The 18,892-nt window shown below is 56.2% G+C and overlaps 1 protein-coding gene across 1 annotated transcript; it reads right to left on the reverse strand.

Moving 5' to 3' along the window:
• Positions 1-8,781: 8,781 nt before the first annotated feature.
• On the reverse strand, positions 8,782-16,104 carry LFNG (LFNG O-fucosylpeptide 3-beta-N-acetylglucosaminyltransferase; the record flags this gene model as incomplete). Its single annotated transcript, XM_084249114.1, has 8 exons — positions 8,782-8,848; positions 9,021-9,106; positions 9,588-9,753; positions 10,212-10,297; positions 10,397-10,550; positions 10,649-10,748; positions 11,263-11,311; positions 15,676-16,104. 8 exons carry the CDS (start codon positions 16,102-16,104, stop codon positions 8,782-8,784), a joined length of 1,137 nt encoding a protein of 378 aa, XP_084105240.1.
• Positions 16,105-18,892: the final 2,788 nt, after the last annotated feature.

The following is an 18,892-nucleotide window of genomic DNA, read 5'->3' on the forward strand; positions in this document are numbered from 1 at the left end:
ACTGCTAGATGTCACAATGTGAATAAATCTCTCAGAAATAATGTTGAGTAAAATATGTCAGGCACAAAATAGTATTTAATGTTTTGTTCTAACTACATGAAGTTCAAAAACAGATTCAATATATCTAAGGCGCTAGAGATCAGAATATTAGATATTTTTTAAAGGCTATGCTACACCTGAGGGATATAAGGGGAACAATTACCCATGTTCCCCATCCCTAGTAGTCTGTTTATACCCATGGTTGTCAAATTCCCCACACTTGCAGTTATGAGCACCCACAAGTGATAAGCAGTTTCTCACAGGTGTCCCATTACACCACGAGAAAAAAAAAAGTAGTGAAAAAATGAAGGTAGGCAAAGCAGATGGAGTTAAGTTCTGTCACCAGCTGTCTGAGCAACGGCTGGTGGAAAAAAAGTGGGCTGAGAAGATGTGAGGCAAGACACAAGAGGTGTCTGATACTAGCGGGTTTTTAACAAGGAAAATAAATCATTTTCCACCCAGAAACAAACCCACAGATTTATGGTCAACTAATCTTTGACAAAGGAGCAAAGAATATGCACTGGAGCAAAGTTTGTTCAATCAGTGGTGCTGGGAAAACTGGGTCGCAACATGCAAAAGAATGAAGCTTGACTACTACCTCACACCATGCACAAAAACCAACTCAAAATGGATTAAAGAACTAAACATAAGACCTGAAACCATAAAATATATAGAAGGAAATATAGGCGAAACACTGCATGATATGCACATTAAAGACATCTTTACAGACACATCACCCAAAGCAGTGATAATGAAGGCAAAGATAAACAGCTGGGACTACATCAAATTAAAGAGCTTCTGCACAGCAAAAGAGACAATAACCCAAACAAAGAGAAACCCCACCAACTGGGAGAACATTTTTGCACACAACATTAATGATAAAGGACTGATCACAAAAATCTACAAAGAGCTGATGGATTCAACAACAACAAAGAAAATAATCCAGTCAAAAAATGGCAGAAGAGCTAAAAAGAAACTTCTCCAAAGAGGAAATGCAAATGGCCAACAGGCATATGAAAAAATGTTCAACATCACTTATAATCAGGGAAATGCAAATCAAAACTACAATGAGATGCCATCTTACACCAGTGAGAATGGCACATATTAAAAAAACTAGCAACAACAAATGTTGACTAGGATGTGGAGAAAAACAAACTCTCCTACACTGCTGGTGGGAGTGCAAACGGGTCCAACCACTATTGGAAAGCTGTGTGGAGATTCCTCAACCTACTAAACATAGAGCTTCCATATGATCCAGCAATTCCACTCCTAGGTTTTTACCCAAAGGACACAGAAACATTAATTCAAAAGGGCACCTGCACCCCTATGTTTATGGCAGCACTATTTACAATTGCTAAGCTTTGGAAACAACCCAAATGCCCAAAAATAGATGACTGGATCAAGAAGATGTGGTACATATACACCATGGAATATCACTCAGCATTCAAAAAAGATAAACACATGCAATTTGCAGCAACAGGGATGGAGCTGGAAGGGATCATGCTCGGCGAAGTAAGTCAGAAAGAAAAAGAAAAATACCGGATGGTCTCACTCATAGCAGGAATTTAGAAAACCTAAATAAGGGACCGGGGAAAAGAATAACTATAATAAAGAAAAAATCAAAATCAACAAACAACTATAAACCAGAGACACACTGTGGGGGAGGGTGGGAGGGGAGAGGAGGGTTTGGGGTCAAAATAAGGGGGGAGGTGGTGCAATTGTGTGGGGAATATAACCAAGATGAAAATGCATACATTGTGCAAAAATGAAAAATGATGTAAGAATACACAAAATAAAAATAAAATAAAAATAAAATCATGTTCCCCCAAAAGGAAAAACTTCAATTTACCAGTTTGTTCTGTAACTTTTTAACTCCCAGTGCCACCTACTGGTGAAAAGTAGGCATTCACCTCATCAAAACAGCCCTTTAATGTTGTTTAAAGAGAAAATCCTCTGAAAATTCTGTTGCTTTGTTTCACTCCATTCTAAATGAAAACCCAGTGCCTGATGTAAGCAGTCACTGCAGGTGACTGTTAGAACCCTTTTCTTATTCCACCACTTTGAGAAGAGTAGGCAAACTCAATTTGGTATCTTGTAAGCACATAATACTGACTTAGTAACTTTTAGTAAAACTTTGCTGTAAGTGGAGAATTTTATCAAACTCTGGGCTCTGTGCCCCACAGTTATGTTCAATCTAAAATGAGATCTCTATATTGCACCTGTAATTTAAAAATACTCATTTCTCCAGCTTCGGGGAGTCATTCTTCATAAATCTCCAAATAGATGCATCTATGGGAAAATAAAGCCGGTGAATTCCCTTAAACTAAGGTTATATTTCAGGGTTCAGGTTAGGTTTAGCGGTTCTGGTTCAATATTAGGGGTCAGGGTTAGGGTTAGTGGGTAGGGGTCAGGCTCAGTGGTTAGGGGTGAAGGATCAGGTTTAGGGTCAGTGTAAGGTAAATGGATTGATCAGGTTTTTTTCATCACTAGCCTCTATGGTTATCACCTGTGGCCTTGATCGTGTTGCTGCAGAAGGTGCTTGGGAGTGTGGGCGCAAGGCCCGTGTGCCTGATTGTAGACATCTGGAGCATGGGTGCAGGCATGTGTAAGTGTGCACACCTGAGCCTAGAGGCCAGGAATATAAAAGCGACGTCACTCAGAGACAAAGGGTGGCTATAGGAGGATGAATGACTACAGAAGAGGCGAGACCATGAGAGAACCCAGAAAAAGTGTAAAGATTCTTGTGGGGGGTGCTTCCTGACTGCCTCCCAGCCACCCCCTGACCCACCTGTGCCTACCTCCTTACATGCCAGCCTCCCTGCCTGGTGCACCTGTGTACTTGGTTCCCTGAGAGAGCATGAAAGCCTGTGAAATGCACTGAAAACTCCTGGACTCATCTGTCTGCCCAAATCCATAGTGAACCTGCCCTGTGCATGCTGGCACTAGAGTCAGTGTTAGGGTTAGGGATTAAGGGTTAGGATAGGATGAAAATATGGCACCTGCCTAGCAACTAGATGAGGAGTTTCATGGGGGTAGGAGGACCCTAGCCATGTGGAACCTGGGATGGAGTAAATTTGGCACACGCTGAGTCAATAGATGAGTGGGCCTGTGCAGTCCAAATGTGTGTTATTCAAGGAACAGCTGGACTCTGCCCCAACTGATCTCCCACAGCTGCCCTCTGAAGTGGGCAGGATGGGGGCATCCTGTTTTTCCAGATGAATAATGAGGTCTAGGGGAGTTAGGACTCAAGTGGCCAATACTCCACCCATATCAGCCTCTGCTCTGATCACCCATATCATATCACCCATACCATATCACTCCACCCATATCACCCAGTGCTCCTGGCACTCAGGGCACCCACGCCACCCTAAGCTCTTCTTTACACTGTGTGCATCTAAAGGCATTCTCATGGGTAGCACTGAGACTTGAGACCATGGAAACATGAATAATATATATCTATTATTTATATAGGGTGAATTCAAGGGCATGACACACTGGGGATTTCAGTCAGGTTAGAATAAGCCTTCAAGCAGTGTGAGAAGGTGGGGAGGTCAGAAAATTGGAGGCAGTAAGCTGGACAGAGAAGAAATGAACTATCCTGGGTTCTGCTGCCCTGGGGCAGGGAAGATCTGGGGAGGTACCATGAATTTGGAGGTGAGGAAAAAATAGAAGGAAGGCCAAGGATTTTGGAAGTGCCAAGACACAAAAAGTAAGGCCTCCTTGGTGGCACAAGGAGTTAAGCACAGCACTGTGAAGCTATCCACAGCCTCTGCAGAATGAGTTTGATCTGCAGTCGGCCAGGGAGCAACCCACATGGCGCAGCAGACCCCTCCTGTCTACACGCTCCTCCCTTCAGCAGTGTATTTCAGTCCATCTGCCCGTTCTGTTCCCCACTCTATCTCTGGTGAATCCTCTCACCTACCCCCCCACCTCTGGCCTGTACCCCAGTTCCTCTATGCATAAATAAAATCTTAAAAAAAAAAAAAAAAAAGGACACCAGAAGTCCCAGGACTGGACACGGGAGTTGTGTGGGAGAAAGTGGCAGTGAGCCAGGAGTTGAAATATCCCCCAGAAGGTGCCCTGTGGCTCCCCACAATCAGGGGGCAGCAGATGGTGTGATCCATGGCGCGGGCGGGGGGAGTGGGTGTTCAGCAGGGAGAGGGTCTAGAAGTGGCAACCAGAGCATCTCCCGAAGTTGGGTCAGATGAAGGCAAGTCCCAGCAGGGGGCGCTGGGTCCTCAGAGAACGAAGAGACTGGGGCGCTGAGTCAGGTGACCTAGCCTGGGGAGTTGGCCCCAGAATCGGCATTCCCAGCACGTTCCCAGTGTTGGCTGGCTGCAACCACAAAGTTAGCGCAGGAAGTGAGTTGTCACTCGGCTGCAGTGGGGGGTCGGGGACGTCGCAGGATCTTGAGGAGGATCTTGAGGAGGATCCTCCGGGCAGGATCTTGAGGAGATGAAGTGTCGAGCCCCACACCAGGGCCAGGGGGCGGGACAGCAGTGGGGGTGACCTAGGATGGCCTGCCGCAGCCAGCTCAAGCTTGCTTCTTGACATTATACATAAAGCATGAACCAACCCTCAGTAATAACTTTAAGATCCATGACGTGAATTGTAAAGAGCTAGCACGAGGCTGCAGCGACGGTGCCGCATCCCTGCGCACATCCCTGGGCGGGGTCCGGGAAAGGTGGATTTGTGCGGGGTGGGGAATGGGGGGCGGGAAGCACCAGCTCTCACCAGCAGCCGGCGCCCAAGGACCACAGCGGGTGGAGGAGGCCGAGAGGCCTGGCTGGGGCAGTAGGGGGCGTAAGGAGGAAGCCGCCATTGCTCTGAGCCTCCAACTCGGTGTGGTGATTTCGAGGCAGCCTTCAGGGTCAGGGGTGCGCAGCTCCTAGGTGCCTGGGTCCCTCCTAGAAATGTACCACATTCTGTGTGTGCAGCCCTGGCGTCAGTAAGGGTTTGGAGAGGGCGTCACCTCCAAGAACATTTCCAAGGCCAGCATGGCAGACAGGCCTGGGTGGCAGCAGGATTTACCAGTTAATCTAACAAAAAGATGAAGCTGACTCAGGTCACCCACTTCCTTTCTGACTCTTGGCCCAGAGGCAACATTGACTGGCGCTACAGCAAGAGTCTGCCTCCCCCCACAACACGCCCCCACCCATCCCCACTCCCATCCCCCACCCCCCAACCCCCCAACACACACACACCTGGCGCTTGGGAGGGGCCTATGGAAAGCCCTGGCTACCTACTGCTAGTGGGGCCCATGGGGGAGGGTTGTGGAGTCTCAACTGACCCCTCAACCTTCCAGTAGAACGTGCCCCACTTCTGCACCTTCTTTCAAAGACTCCCAACCCCACCTTCCCCCTCAACTGTCAGATATCTGGAGCTCTCCCTACCCTTCCTCTACAAAGCCTTCCTCCAGCTCAGACACACTTTTTCTGGGGAAGTCCGTCTTCTGGGCATGGCCCCAGTGGAAGGGAAGTTGTTTCAAATGAGTATGCAGGGGCCCACCCTGCACCCTTTCTGGCCCCTCCCAAACCCCTGCTCTAGCGGGCTCCCCAGGCACTCAGGGAGCTGGACCCCACTGAGACCCCAACAGCCCCTATGGCTTTGAAAGTCCACAAACTACCAGCAGTTTGGGAGGAGCCAGACTGAGCCAGGCTAGGGGATGTGGAGCCCCGTGGGCCAGCCAGGAATGTCTCCCACCAGCCACTAACCCAATGTGTGGGGTATTGTTGCCACCAAGGGTGGGGCCCGTCACTACCCCACACTTGTCTCAAGGAGAAGTGAGGTCACAGTGACTCATCTTCTGAGGGGAGGGCCCCTTCCTCACACCCCTGAGGGCTGCGGATGGAAGAAATCAGGCTGCCCAGTTCCTGTAAGGCCTCTCCTGCGCCCGCTTCCCTTCTAAGGAAGGAGAAACTTCCCTTCCTCCCTCAGCTGCTTGTTTAGAAGAGGAAAGGGCCTGTGCTCCTCCGGACTCCTCCCAGGCCCGCGGCCAGGCCCCTGACCACATTTATCCCCATTTCTCAGACGGTGGTCCTCCCCACCTGCCCTGGCATCTCCATTTGGTGCCCCAGCCCCTACAAGTGTTTAGACCAAGTGCTACGATCTACCAATAGCCCCATGGGGGCCACAGAGCCACACCTCTACCCTCAGGCCAGGTGCCAGCTCTGCCAAGAGGCTGTGGCAGCTGTGGGAGGTAGTGCTGGGGCCCTGGGTCTCTACCCGCCAAGTCAGGAGCTGTTACTCACTGAGGCGGGAAGGCTACTGCATAGCAGCGGTTCTGCTCGGACACCCACACACAAGTACACTTTTGGTTTCCTAGTCTGTAGCACAGGGCCTGGTGCCGCCCAATGACATGCAGTCACCACCTCCACCCACCTGGCACACAGGGGGTGCTGAGACTGGGGGCACCCCCAAGTATAGGTTTGGCTATCTTCCTTCCCACCACCCTAGGCCTTGCCTGGAAAGCTTCTGGGTGTTCTGGAAACCATACTTGCTGACTCAGGGCTGTCTATGACAAGAGGTCAGACCCCAATCAGTCACACACACACCCCCACCCCGGCCAGGACAGCCACCGGCATGGGCTAGGGAAGGACCCTCCCCAGCCTGTTTGGGGGTGTTATGTGAGCATGTGTCTGGGAGGAAGAGGGCTGGCATGCTGTCCTCAGCAAATGGGGGGACATACGTCTCAAAGCCCACCTGCCTTCTGATGTTTTGATAAGGATGAGCTTGCATCAGAGTTGGGGGAAGACAGGAGTGTGTGGCAGTCACAGGGAACCAGGAGCTCAGGCCACAGAGCAAGGACCTGCAGGGGGGCAGGGAGGTGTCTCATTTGGAGGAAGAGGAAGTGAAGGCTGCCCCAGCTGCCAGGAGCGGGGTGAGGAGGGAATTCCCCAGATGGAGGCTAGTGCAGCCCTGCCCCCCACCCCCCAAAGGCTGCATTTCAAGAAGAAAGGGCAAAGAAGCTACTTTCTGAAGAAAAAAAAGAGAGTCTAAATCCTGGCCAACACCCCTGAGATAGATCCAGGTGAGGGCTGGAGACCCAACGGGGCAGCCCCATGGGACTCCCCTAACCTCCCCAAACAAGGGAGGGAGAGGAGGCTGGAATCCAAGGCCAGACTATCCTCTGAGGTTGAGCATTTTACCACCCTACCAGCCCAGCTGCCTGGGCTTGGGGATCACCTACACTGAGCCTCAGTGTCCCCATGTGCAAAATGGGACAAGGTTGTGGCCTCTGAGGGTTTGTGATGGGAATGGAGTGAGGAAAAAGACGTTTCAGGCCAGGTCAAAGAGCAACAGACACCCAGGCAGTAGATTCAGATCAGGCAGGGGTACCAGAGTCTGGGAGTTGTTCTCCTGGGTAGAAACTGGGGATCTGGTAACCCCCTGACTACATCATAGGTGTCCTGGGTTGACCACACCTTTCAGGCACCTGCAAGATCCCAAGTTTTCTTCCATAATAGTTGGCTCAGAGGGTTCTGCACCATTTCCCACCGTGGCAAGGGAAACAGGACTGAGCTCCCATCCCAAATGCAGACACTTCTTTGGACCTGCAGCTCAGGCCCAGCATCTAACCAAGACCAGAACCCCCAGGTTGCCCCAAAGCACCTTTATTCACAGCAAAGGATGTCACCATAGCAACCACACATCAATTCCCTGAGAAATTTTCCCTTATCGTTTGCTTCCCTAGCTAAGTATTTGCAGAAAGAAAAACAGAAGACACAACACAGCTTGGAGGCCAGGTGAGCAAACTGGGCCCCAGGAGACAGGAATATGCAGGAGGAGGGCAGGGAGAATCCAGATGTTGGGACACATAAATACATAAAGTATCAGACATTTCCATCAGCTTTAAAAACAAAGATTATCCCAAGTTTGGCTTCTGCTTTTTCTGATCCACAGAAAAGATAAAATAACACCCTCCCCTACCCCCCAAAAACAAATACACCCTACTTTTTGCCCACCCCCTTTAGAAAAACAAGCACAGTAAAAAAATACTGTCACAATATTTACAGACACACCCACTATGGGTGACTTTCTCTCTACTTTGGAGAGGAGATAAAATGCTTAGCTCTGACTCCCCAATAAGAGGAGACAAAGGGAAGACACCCCGCCCCCCCCCCCACGACCCAGGAGGGCAGGGAAGGAAGTCACTATTCCCCCAGCCACATGGCCACTGGAGACTTAATGGGGCCCTGGGCCCAGACAGTGGCTGCTATTACTCAGAGCCACAGAGTGCCCAGCCTACAGCTCAGGGGGAGAAGGAGACCCAAGCCACTCACCCCAAAACCCATTTTTCTTGTACTGAGCATGGCCCAGCTATCCTTGGGGTTTGGGTTCTAAGGCAAGAGTCAGGATCTCAGGGTGCAGGGGCCCCAGCACAGAGTCTGTGAGCAGCAGGAGTGTAAAGACACCTGCACATCCTGCAGAGCAGCCCAAAGACCTCAAAGTAATAACAGTAAAACTGCCCTCAGAGCCACCTCTGATGCACAGATCCTTCCGGACATGGGCTCTGGAGCCCGCAGACCTGAAGAGCTAGGAAAGGCAGACAAGTGGCACTTGTGACTGCTCCTCAGCAGAGCAGAACTGCCCAGCAGTCTGCTACACGGACGGGGACACTAAATACATGTGCGTGGCACAGCCCTGGGGGAGCCTCGAATGCCAAGGCCAGGGCAGCACAACAGGGTCCCTGGGCCCTTTGGATACCAGGGGCGCCCAGAGACAGGGTCTCAGCCACAGCTACTAGAAGATGGCAGTTCGGGGACACCAGGGTGTGTCCGGGTACAGGTGGCAGTGGATGGAACGGAACCTGTGGGGACAAAGTGAGGGATTAATCCATGTGGTTAGGGCTACTGAGCACCCACAGTACCGGTAAAGGGGCCTACTCCACGCTGGACATGCTTGTCATGCTATTTTGTGACTGCCAGCTCCCCAAGCACCTGACATAAGCTCCACCCCCATCCAGTCCTCAGTTTATTTACCTGGATGGGTCAGCCTCCACAGAAAAGGGTCCCTTCATGTGGATGGCATTCCGCTTGTTTTCAAACATGCCATAGCTCAGGGTCACCTGTAAGAAGAGGGCAGAGTGGTGCTGGGAGGGGCCCCAATGCATCCCCCAGCTCTGTCCAAGATTGGCCATGTGGCTCTTGGACACTTGCAGCTGCCTTGCCTTTTGCCCTCCCTTGGAACAAGGAGGAAAGTCTAATGGTCCCCACCACCCCCACACCCCTCCCAGGAATAAAGTCCTAAGTGGGAGATTCAGCTGGGGCCAAGAGAGTGTCTTGCTATAGGCAAGAGAGCGTCTACCGACCCAAAAGGCACAGAGCAGATGTGTCACAATGAAGATAGGACAGGAAGGGTGTGGGGAGGGGGTTGTGGGCATCTGGGTAGCAGAAGAGGGCTTCAGGAGGGTAGCAGCAGATGAGGGTAACAGGAGAGGGCTTCCTTCCCAACATCCAGCTTTAAAAGTGACCCTTCCTCCCACCCTACTTGAGTCTGTGCCTTCCTGTGCTGGTTACAGTCCCTCCCTCCCCAGCAGGGAGCCACACCTGCTCACGGAGCTCAGAGGTAGGCACCTGCTGCAGGTTCTCCAGGTGCGAGTGGAAGAGACCGCTCCGGATGAGGGGCACACCCAGCAGCGCCTCGACAATGTAGCCTATGGTGCAGTCATCCGGCAGCCGGATCCGCTCAGCCGTGTTCATGAAGTGACCGCCGCTGCAGAGGGGAAGGGCCGACAGTGAGCGGAGGCAGGAGCTGGGCAGGAGCCCGCCAGGCAGAACATGGCACAGAAAGAGGAGGCCAACATACTCGTGGAGTGGGGTGTAGACCACATGTGTCCCCCAATGGGGTTCACCCAGCAGCTCCCTCCCTCCCTGAGCCCCAGCAGGCACCCTCCTTCATACCAGCCAGATGATTCTCTGCCAGTCGGGGTTTCTGAGTACAGGAAGGGATCCTGCCGATGGTACCTGGGCCTGGGAGCTAACCACCCCTGGTGCCTGGTAGGCAGGACACAGGCAGTCATGGGACCACAACTCAACCCTCCCTCAATTTTGCATGTGAGGGTGAGGACACCTGCCCTTGGAAAGTGACCAAACCAGGCCCCACAGTAGAGGGAGTGGGGAGGGCTAGACCTCAGAAGGCCAACTACCTCCCCTGTTCCTCGGAGCACTCACCTGGCCCACGGACTCATCTTCAGGGCCAGTCCGCGGCTGATGCAGAAGCCAGCCCCGCCAGTGGCAAACCAGAAGTGGACAGGACGCTGCAAGAACGGGGAGTGTCATGAGACTTCCAGGCACCACCCTCCGCAGCAGGACGCCTTCAGCCTCCTCCCCACTCTGGGCCTGCGACTAGAACTCACCATCTTGTTCTCGCTGACTCTCTCCGTGGCCTGGATGGGTCTGTCCAGGCTGGGCTTGCCTATGTACACGTCCTGGGTGTGCGGGAAGCTGGCCAGCAGTCGCAGCAAAGCCCGCACGTTGACGTAGTTATCATCGTCCACGTGGCAGAACCACCTGAGAGCAAGGTGGGCATCAGGGCGGGCAGACCAGGGGGAGGTACTACCAAGGCCTGAACCTGGAGGGAAGGGTACCCATGGAAGGCCAACACTCACTTCCTCCCTGACTCGATGAAGCGGTCGTACTCCACAGCCATCTTGCAGGACAGAGCCTGGCGGCTGTGGGCAGCTGAGCAGTTAGTATTGACCACGTTGCCTGCGAATAAGAGAAATGGGCTCTCAGTGGATAGGAACTGGTTCAGAGAGGGTACAATGGCCTGGGGTCACACCACAGTGCCAAGGAAAGCAGAGCCAGATAGTGGGGATGACTTTCTGTCCCAGGGCACCTTGGGTCCAAGCTGGGCCCCTAAGAGGCCTCCTCAACCCTCCAACTCCCTCCCAGTGCAGGACACAAGGTCTGGTGATTCCCCACCCCCAGCACAAACCCCTCCCAGGGCGGCCCAGCCAGCCCCTGCCCATTCAGGCAGATTTTTCCCAGCACCAGCCACCTGTTGCAGTCACATCAGCTCAAAGGGCCCTGGGGAGCTGAAAGGGCCTCATTAGCATGAGAATTGGTGGGGGGGGCGAGTAGTGGGGCGGGGCATGGAGCAAACCAGTTGAGTAAACTGCCCTGCTAGGCCAGTGGCCTCCTGACCCCTCAGGAGGGAAGGGTGGAAGGGAGGAGTTCCTCCCAGGAATGGAGCCCCTCACTCCCCAAGTCCAGGGCTCACCCGTGTGCCTGGCCAGGGCTTCATCTTCCCCGTCGGTGAAAATGAACGTCTGGAAGGAGAAACATGGCCTTGAACAGGCAGCTTTATGTCCCCCACCCCGGGCCACTGCAGGGGTCCAGGGCTGGGCACCCTGGCGTTCCAGCAGCCTCGGCGCAGTCACACTCAGTCCCTACCCTTTCCTGTACCTCACTGTCCCCATGTGCAGAGTAGGCCTCAAATGCCCAGCCTGAGTGGAAGCTGGGCTGGGGCTCAAGCAGACCCCACCCCCCACCTAGACAGCTGGGCTCAAGGTCGCCCGGCGGCAGTGCCGGCACGAGCCAGGTGGGGCGCCCCGCCCACCCGCCAGGTAACCGGCTCCCGGCCCGCCCAGCGCACCTGGCAGAGCACACACCCTTATTGACACAGCGCCGGCCTGCAGGAGGGGGCAGAGGCCGGTGGGGGGGACAGGCAGAGGAGGTCGGCTTTGGGAAGCCAAGTCTCAATCAGTCAGGGACAAAGGCCTCTGCTGGGCGGCTGCCAAACCCTGGCGGACAAAGAGCCCGGAGGGAGGATGAATCACCAGGCATTGTCCGCCAGCTTTGTCCTGGGCGGCAAGGCGAGGGGCTCAGGGCTGGCCTTAACTCGGCCGCGTTAAGCAGGAATAGCCGAGCTGCCCATTACCATACAGCTGGCCTGGTTAACTGGGCCGGGCTGGGTGCAAGGTCCAGTGGGCAGGGGTGCAGCCACAGCCCCGCGGTCCTCAGCACTGGACCATCAAGCAGCCCCCTGCGCTCCCAGCTATGTGACCAGCTGGGCAGATCACCTTCTCTGAGCCAAAGCAGCCACACTGCTATTCTAAGAAGCCACCGGTCATCAGGGCTGAGACAGGAAACTACACGTGCCCCAGCCCACGGAGCAATGCCCCCTGCACCCTTGCAGCCCAGCAGCCCCTCCCGTAGCTGGGGAGAGGAAACCCGGGCTAGCAGACAGGTCTTGCCCAAGGCCACATCAAGGCTCCACCTGTGCCAGCACAGAGCTACACTGCCAGGATCGCTCTTTGGAAGGGGCCAATGGGGCGGGGCCAGGCGCTGCCGGCGCCCGCCTGGGCCAGTCGGCACATGGGAAGGAATGTTCCTTCCTCTGCCCGGCCCTCCCAGCGCGTGTCGCCTGGCACACCCTGGCATGACTGAGTGCAAAACCTGGGGCCCAGTGGGGAGTGCTATGAGCAAAGACAGCAGGAGACCTCCAATTCCATGCCCACCAGGTCTGTTTCCCTTAGTGTACATATAGGTCCAAGGAAAGATCCAGCATTTGCAAACCTGAAGATAGCACATACCCAGCAACCTGGGGATCCACCTGGGATGTCCACTCCTACCTGAGCATCCCCTGTTTTGTCTAGCCTGACCCCAGACCCAGGCACACAAGGTGGGTCCACATCTGAGGATCAAGAGCTCAGAGCTAGGGGTGGGGGAAGGGGTGGGCAGGCTCCATCTGCACCTTCTCTGCTCACGCACCCCCTCCTTCCAGAGCCCAGCAGACACCCGAGGGCGCCCGCACGCACAGACTCGCACCCAGCCCCCCACCCGCTCCTCAGCATCGCAGCCCAGGAATGCCGTGGGAGGCTGAGGCCAGCCCGTGCAGACGTGCAGTTGCCGCCGCTGGATTAAAAAGAAAATGCTTTCTTAATGAGATCAAGCGAGGCCTGTTCTCCCGCGCTTTGGTGGTGCCCTAAAAACCCAGCCTGAGGCTATAGAGATTAAAGTCACCTTTGTACCGCTGGGGGAAAGCAAGACACTCTTTGCAGAGGAGTGCTGGGGAGGGTGAGGTTGTGGGGGTGCTGGGCCTCCCCACAACAGAGCAACCAGGGGAGGAGGGAATGGGCCACCCAGACAGGGACCTCACCCACTGCTCTGAGCCTCAGTTTCCCCCTCTGTACAAATGGGCATATCAAGAGCTCATGAGTGCGCAGAGCAAAGCCCCAGTCCTTTCCTTCGAACATCTACCAGTCAGTCCTGGCAGCTGGGCACCATTCCTACACGATTGTGCAAGTGGGGAGACTGAGGTTCAAAGAGTTGCATGAATCCCAACCTGTGGTCATACCCTGGGCCAGAGATGAGGTTAGTCCAGCCCTGCTGCCCCTTTCAGGCACCAAGACCCTTCCCAAGGTCCCCTCCCCCGGGGACTGGAAGAGGAAGAACAGGGCAGCAAGGGTGGCAGGGCTGGCCCAGGGCAGGGGGGGGACACCCACAGGAAGCGGCATTGTTCCTGGAGCTGCGATTCAAAGAAACACAGGATGCCAAGCTCTCCCCAACAATTGTGGCTGCAGCACTGGCAATCGCTACAGACTAACACACTCCTGGACCCGGTGGGGGAGGAACATGGGGGGCAAAGGGTCAGCTCTTCATCAGGGACTTGAAGGTCCATCACATTGTGGCCTCTGCTGACTCCCCCCAACTCCAACGACTGGAAGTTTCTTACACAATCCCCATGATGCCCAAGCTGCCCTTTTCCACCCTCAGTTCAGTTTGGGTGTCACCTCCTCCAGGAAGTCTTCCCTGCCCCTCCATGTGGGTCAGATGTCCTTTCTCAGTTCATACAGCCTCTCTGGGTTTCCCCCACCACAACTCTGAATGTGCCCCATCAGACTGGGTCTGAATCACCCTGCACAGGGTTGGGAAAGGAAGACCCTCTGCTGCCACAGTTTCAAGACCCCAGCTCCACAGTATGCTGTGACACAGAACTGCTGCTGAGGACAGATTCGGTCTTGCTGTGTGGGGTCAACAGGCGAGAAGGCAACACTGGCCTTTCAACTGAGAGCTCAAGGTCCAGAGAAGTGATGGCCCCACTGTGACTGCTAGTGCTCTTTGGGCTCATTCTCCATACCTCCAGGTGTTGCCAGTGCTTTTACAACACCCTATCAGGAAGGCCAAGTTTCCCCCATTTCAGAGATGAAGAGACTGAGGATCAGTGGAATCCTAGGTGTCACCCAAGATCACCCAGCTTGGTTGAGATACTGCCACCACCACCACATATCCTCTGCTGGGAAAAGTCCCCTAAGTCCAAGATGAGACATCTTCAGACCTGGGGGGCTGAATGCTGCCAAAAGTCACATAGTAGGGAGGCAGAGTGAAGGGGGAGGTGCCTGGCTCAGGGATGGTGCCCTACAAGGGCTGTCAGTCAGGGATGGGGGGGCTCCGGGAGGCCCCCTCATCGCCAGGCAACCTGAGTGGCCAGGGCCCAGCGGCGGTTCCCATGGAGCACATAGCTGCACACAAGAGGCCGGACGCTTTTCTCCGCTGGAGAAAGGGGCTTTGTTACCTTGCCCAAGGGGCCGGCGTGAGAGCCGCCCGGCGCTGGGAATCCTAACGGCCCAGCCGCCAAACAAAACCCTGGGCCCCCATGGCCCCCTCCCGCTGAGCCCCTGGGAAAGGGACGCTAAGTTCCCAGGAGGCTACCATGAGGTTCCCAGGCACCCCTCCCCACTCTCATACCAGTTAAGATTCTGTCCCCCTACCCCCATCATGACCTCACCAGGGTCCTGCCCCAAAACCGGGCTCAGAAGGTCCCTATTACTAGGATTGAAAGAGGGAGTAACAGGTGTGGGATCTTCTCTGAGCCTCCCCCCACCCTTTAACCCCAGTTGAGGGTCCTTCACTCTCACCACAAACGCCCAGTTCATCCCTTGAATCTCCCAGACCTGGGAGGGTCCCCAAGGCCCCTCCCCCCCTCCACAGGGCCCACATTGCCCCAGTCAGTCCCGCCCCAACCCAACCGTCCTACTGCAGCCTCCAGGGAGATTTTCAAAGTGGGGTGTGTCTTTATTATGTGTGTGTAGGAAGTCGATGCTCAACTAGGGTGTATTAAGCACCAGGTTCAGGTCCCCCGGGACTCCTGCACTGTAGGGAGAGGGTCTCTGCACAGCCCAGGAAACTTCCTGCTCTCTTTTGAGAGGTACTCCCCTAGGCCTACCCACACCTATCCCCAATTCCAGAGTTCATTCAGTAATGACTTGTCCCCCCATCCCAAGGCAAAGACTGGGACGGAGGAGACATGCTCTGCGCCTCAGCGATCCTGGCTCCCCACCTCCCTCTAAGCAATGAGTTCTGTCTTGAGGAGATTTGGAGGCGATAACACCCGACGAATATGCTTCAATAACTGGGGGGCAAGCAGCGTCACAGGGTATCAACCCCAAGCAGTAGAAGCTGGTGTGGGGTCCGTGCGCGCCATTCCAGGCTCTGGGGATTGGCTGAGGACTGTCCCAACTGACAGCTCAACTGTATAAGGAAAGTGGCCCTCCCTGGCACACAGGGCTGCAAGGGGATGGTTAGGAGTCACGACCCCCAGATACTCCCAGTGATTTCGTAGAATAGCAGCCCGTCGGATACTGAACAGGACTGTGACCCCACCCTGCACGTCCAGGTCGCGGGGGCTCACCATGTCCTTGTGGCGCGAGATCCAGGTCTCCAGCAGCAGGTCGAGGCGCGCGCGGTGAAACTTTCTGGTGGTCTTGACGGCAATGAAGACGTCGTGGGGCACCAGCGGCTCGGCTGGGGGCCGCCGGGGGCCGTCGGCGGGGCGGGGGGCGCCCCCGGGTGGTGGGCCCGCCTCCCTGCGCGCTCGCGTCAGCAGGCTGAAGTACTCCGACAGACTGTGCACCTCGCGGACGAGCGCCCGGGGCGCCTCTGCAGCCTCCAGCCCGGACGCCGGGGCCGCCCCCGCGGAGCCCGCCAGACTGCGCAGCGCGCGCCGGCCGCGCTCGGCGGGCACCGGGGGCGGCGGCGGGTCGGCGGTGAGCACCAGCAGGCAGGCGAGCAGCGCGCCCGCCAGCGCGAGCAGCAGGCGGCGACCGCAGCGCTTGAGCATGGCGGAGTAGCGGCCGCGCGATGCGCCCTGCCCGGGTGGCCCCCGCCCCGGCGCGCCCTGCCCGGCACACCCGCGCTCGCGCACGGGGAGAATCCGGCCTTGCGGTCCAGCTGTGCAAAGCCAGCGCCCGGCGTTCTTAAACCGCCCCGTCCTGGCTCCGCCCTCGGGGCGGGGGGCCATGGCTAGGCCGCGCCCCCGTCGCGCGTTCACTGGCTCCTGCGCCCCGGGGTGGGGCCTCTCGAAGATCGCCCCCTGGCGGGGCAGCACCCACGTGGGGCCCCGGCGGGGGTCTGGGAACCGCCAGGCGGGCGCCGGGGCCCGCCCCCTGTGCGCACGTGCAATCCCCTCCCGGCCCGGGTCGCCCCCCGCGGGCAACTTAGGGGCGTGGGGCTTTGGGCCTTGCCTGCCCAGCTGGCCCTGCGGGGATAACCCGGCTTGGCACGCGGAGGGGCGCGCCCTCGGCGCGAGGACCGGGATTCCGGTACCCTAGCCTCAGGCTCTAGCGGCCGTGGGGTGCGTCCTTACACCCTCGCCGTGCGCTTCTCCCCGAGGCCGGGTTCCTCCCTCGGGAATGGTGCTTGCGGGTCGGGTAACTGGACGGTGCCTGGATGGACCTAGGCTGCCATTATAAATATCGAGGAGGAGCTTAGCCACCTGAGCCAGTGCTAAGTACAGCAGGAAGACCCCTGTGCAAAATCCCACCCCAACCCCTGAGCAAACATTTCCTTGAGTCCGGCCTGACTTTGAAAAATTGGTCCCCAAAAATCCTCCAGGCGCCCGGTGGTGAGAACAAACTAGGATCGCCCCTCCCCGCGCGGGATAAAAGGCCGCCTTCTGTCCCATTTGGTCCCTCAGCGCGGGTCCAGATGTAGCCCAGCTGTGCCCCGCCCCGCCTCCCCGGCACACGCGGCCCCCACCCCCGGCCCTTCCCACGGGCCGGGCCGTCCCCCAGCACGAGCTGGGGCGGCAGGAATGTGAGTCGACAGTCTGGGTTGAGAGTGAGGGGCGTGGAGCCAGGAAGTGGCCAAGCCCCCACCCGCCTCCCCTCCAGAGAGGGATCAAGGTCCGAGCCCCCTGCCCGCAGCATCTTCCGGTAGAGCAGCTGGGGGCGGCTCTCCGCTTGGCTGCTCCTCCTTCCCCTGCAGGCTGGTCTGCGACTAGGGCATGCCCTGGGCAGGGCCGCCGAGTTCGCTGCCCTCCGCCCAGCGCTCACTGCTCAGCGGCCTGCTGTCTTCACGGCGCTTCCACTCTGCCCGAAATGGCACTTTGAGCTATTCTCACCTCCCGTCATGGTGCCCGCTCCCTCCACCTGAATGCCAACTTCCAGAGAACAGAGCCCAGAATAGAGTAGGTGTGCTATAGAGATTTACTGCGTAAACGTCTGCTCCTGCTAAGACTCCTACCCAAGGGACTGTGGCCCGTTTGCTCTTAGCACCTGGGGGGCCCTACCATTAGGTCCTCTATGATGCACAGGAGTGGGGGATGGAGATTCCCAGACCTCTTCCTGTGCTCACCCCCAGGTAATTAGCTGGGCCACCTCGGGCAGGCAGATGCCTGAGCAGATGGTGTTGGCGGTGCCCAAGTGACAAGTCTCCCATGGTGTCACCTCCTACCATAAACCCCTCCCCCATAAGCCATAAGCCAGAGCCCAGCCTCCGAGACTGTAAGCAGTTGGGGGAGGGGGGGCAGGAGAGAAAAGCACCCCATGACTGGGTTGGTATTGCCCAGTTAACAGAGCCCTCCTCCAGCCCCAACCTCAGGCCTCCAGGGACTCCTTTTTTTTCCACATCCCTTTCCCTACCATCAACTGCCGTCTGTGCCATGCCTGGGTTGTTTGGAGCCAGAGTCTTCCTCAGCCTTCATCTCACCCCTGGATCTCTAGGGCAACCTCTGCCCTGCTCTCCCTGTTCCCAATCGACCTCTCTGCTCACTCTCCACTCAAGAACCAGACAATTCACCCCACCCAGGCACAGCCCCGCATGGAAATCTTCCATGACTCCCGATTGCCTCTGAGTTCAAGTCTTGGACTTGTGTCACATAGCCCTTGACTCAGTCCCAGCTCCGTTTCCTGACACTCTCCAAACTCCCTCCACACACCCCTATAGCCTGAGCACTGTTCTTTTCCTAAGCTTGCTCCACACCTGGGATTCAGGCCAGTGACGTCCATAGTTAGTGGGTACTTCATAGATGCCAAGCACCCTGTAAGAGACAGAAAGAAGAACAGCGTGCAACTATGCCACTTCATACCCTCACCTGTCAAGGTCCTGTGAACCACTCCTTCCATGGTCCCCAGCCCAGCAGGGGGCTACCTGCCCAGTACCCCAGAGCACCCCTGCTTTCTCTGATTCATGCTACACAGCTCTGGCTACTGGCCTCCTGCTGCCAGACAAAAAATGAAACAAGAGGAGCCCTGCTCCCATTGCACAGAAAGCAAGGTGAGGCCCACAGGACTACAGCATTGTACCCAGGGAGTGAGGGAGGGCAGGACAGGGATTGGCCAGCCTGGCACAGAGCCTGGTTAAGAGTTTCCTGTGCCTCTGCAGCCAGACTTGGTGGGAATAGGGGACCAGGGTGCTGCTGCCTGTCTGGGAACAGCAGGACAAAGCCTTACAGCATTTTTGTGGGGGCCGTGGGCTTTGGCAAGAGTGATTCCATTTCTTTGCTGTCAGGAGAATGGAATTTCGTGGTGACTCCTTGAGGTCTGAAAACTGCAGGGGGGGAGGCCAGCCTAGCCACCCCCACCCCCTTCCTGCCCCTTCCAGAGACTCTCAGCTGAAGCCTGAGGCTC

This window comes from Talpa europaea (assembly GCF_964194135.1).
Source record: "Talpa europaea genome assembly, chromosome: 12".
Taxonomy (NCBI): Eukaryota; Metazoa; Chordata; class Mammalia; order Eulipotyphla; family Talpidae; genus Talpa; species Talpa europaea.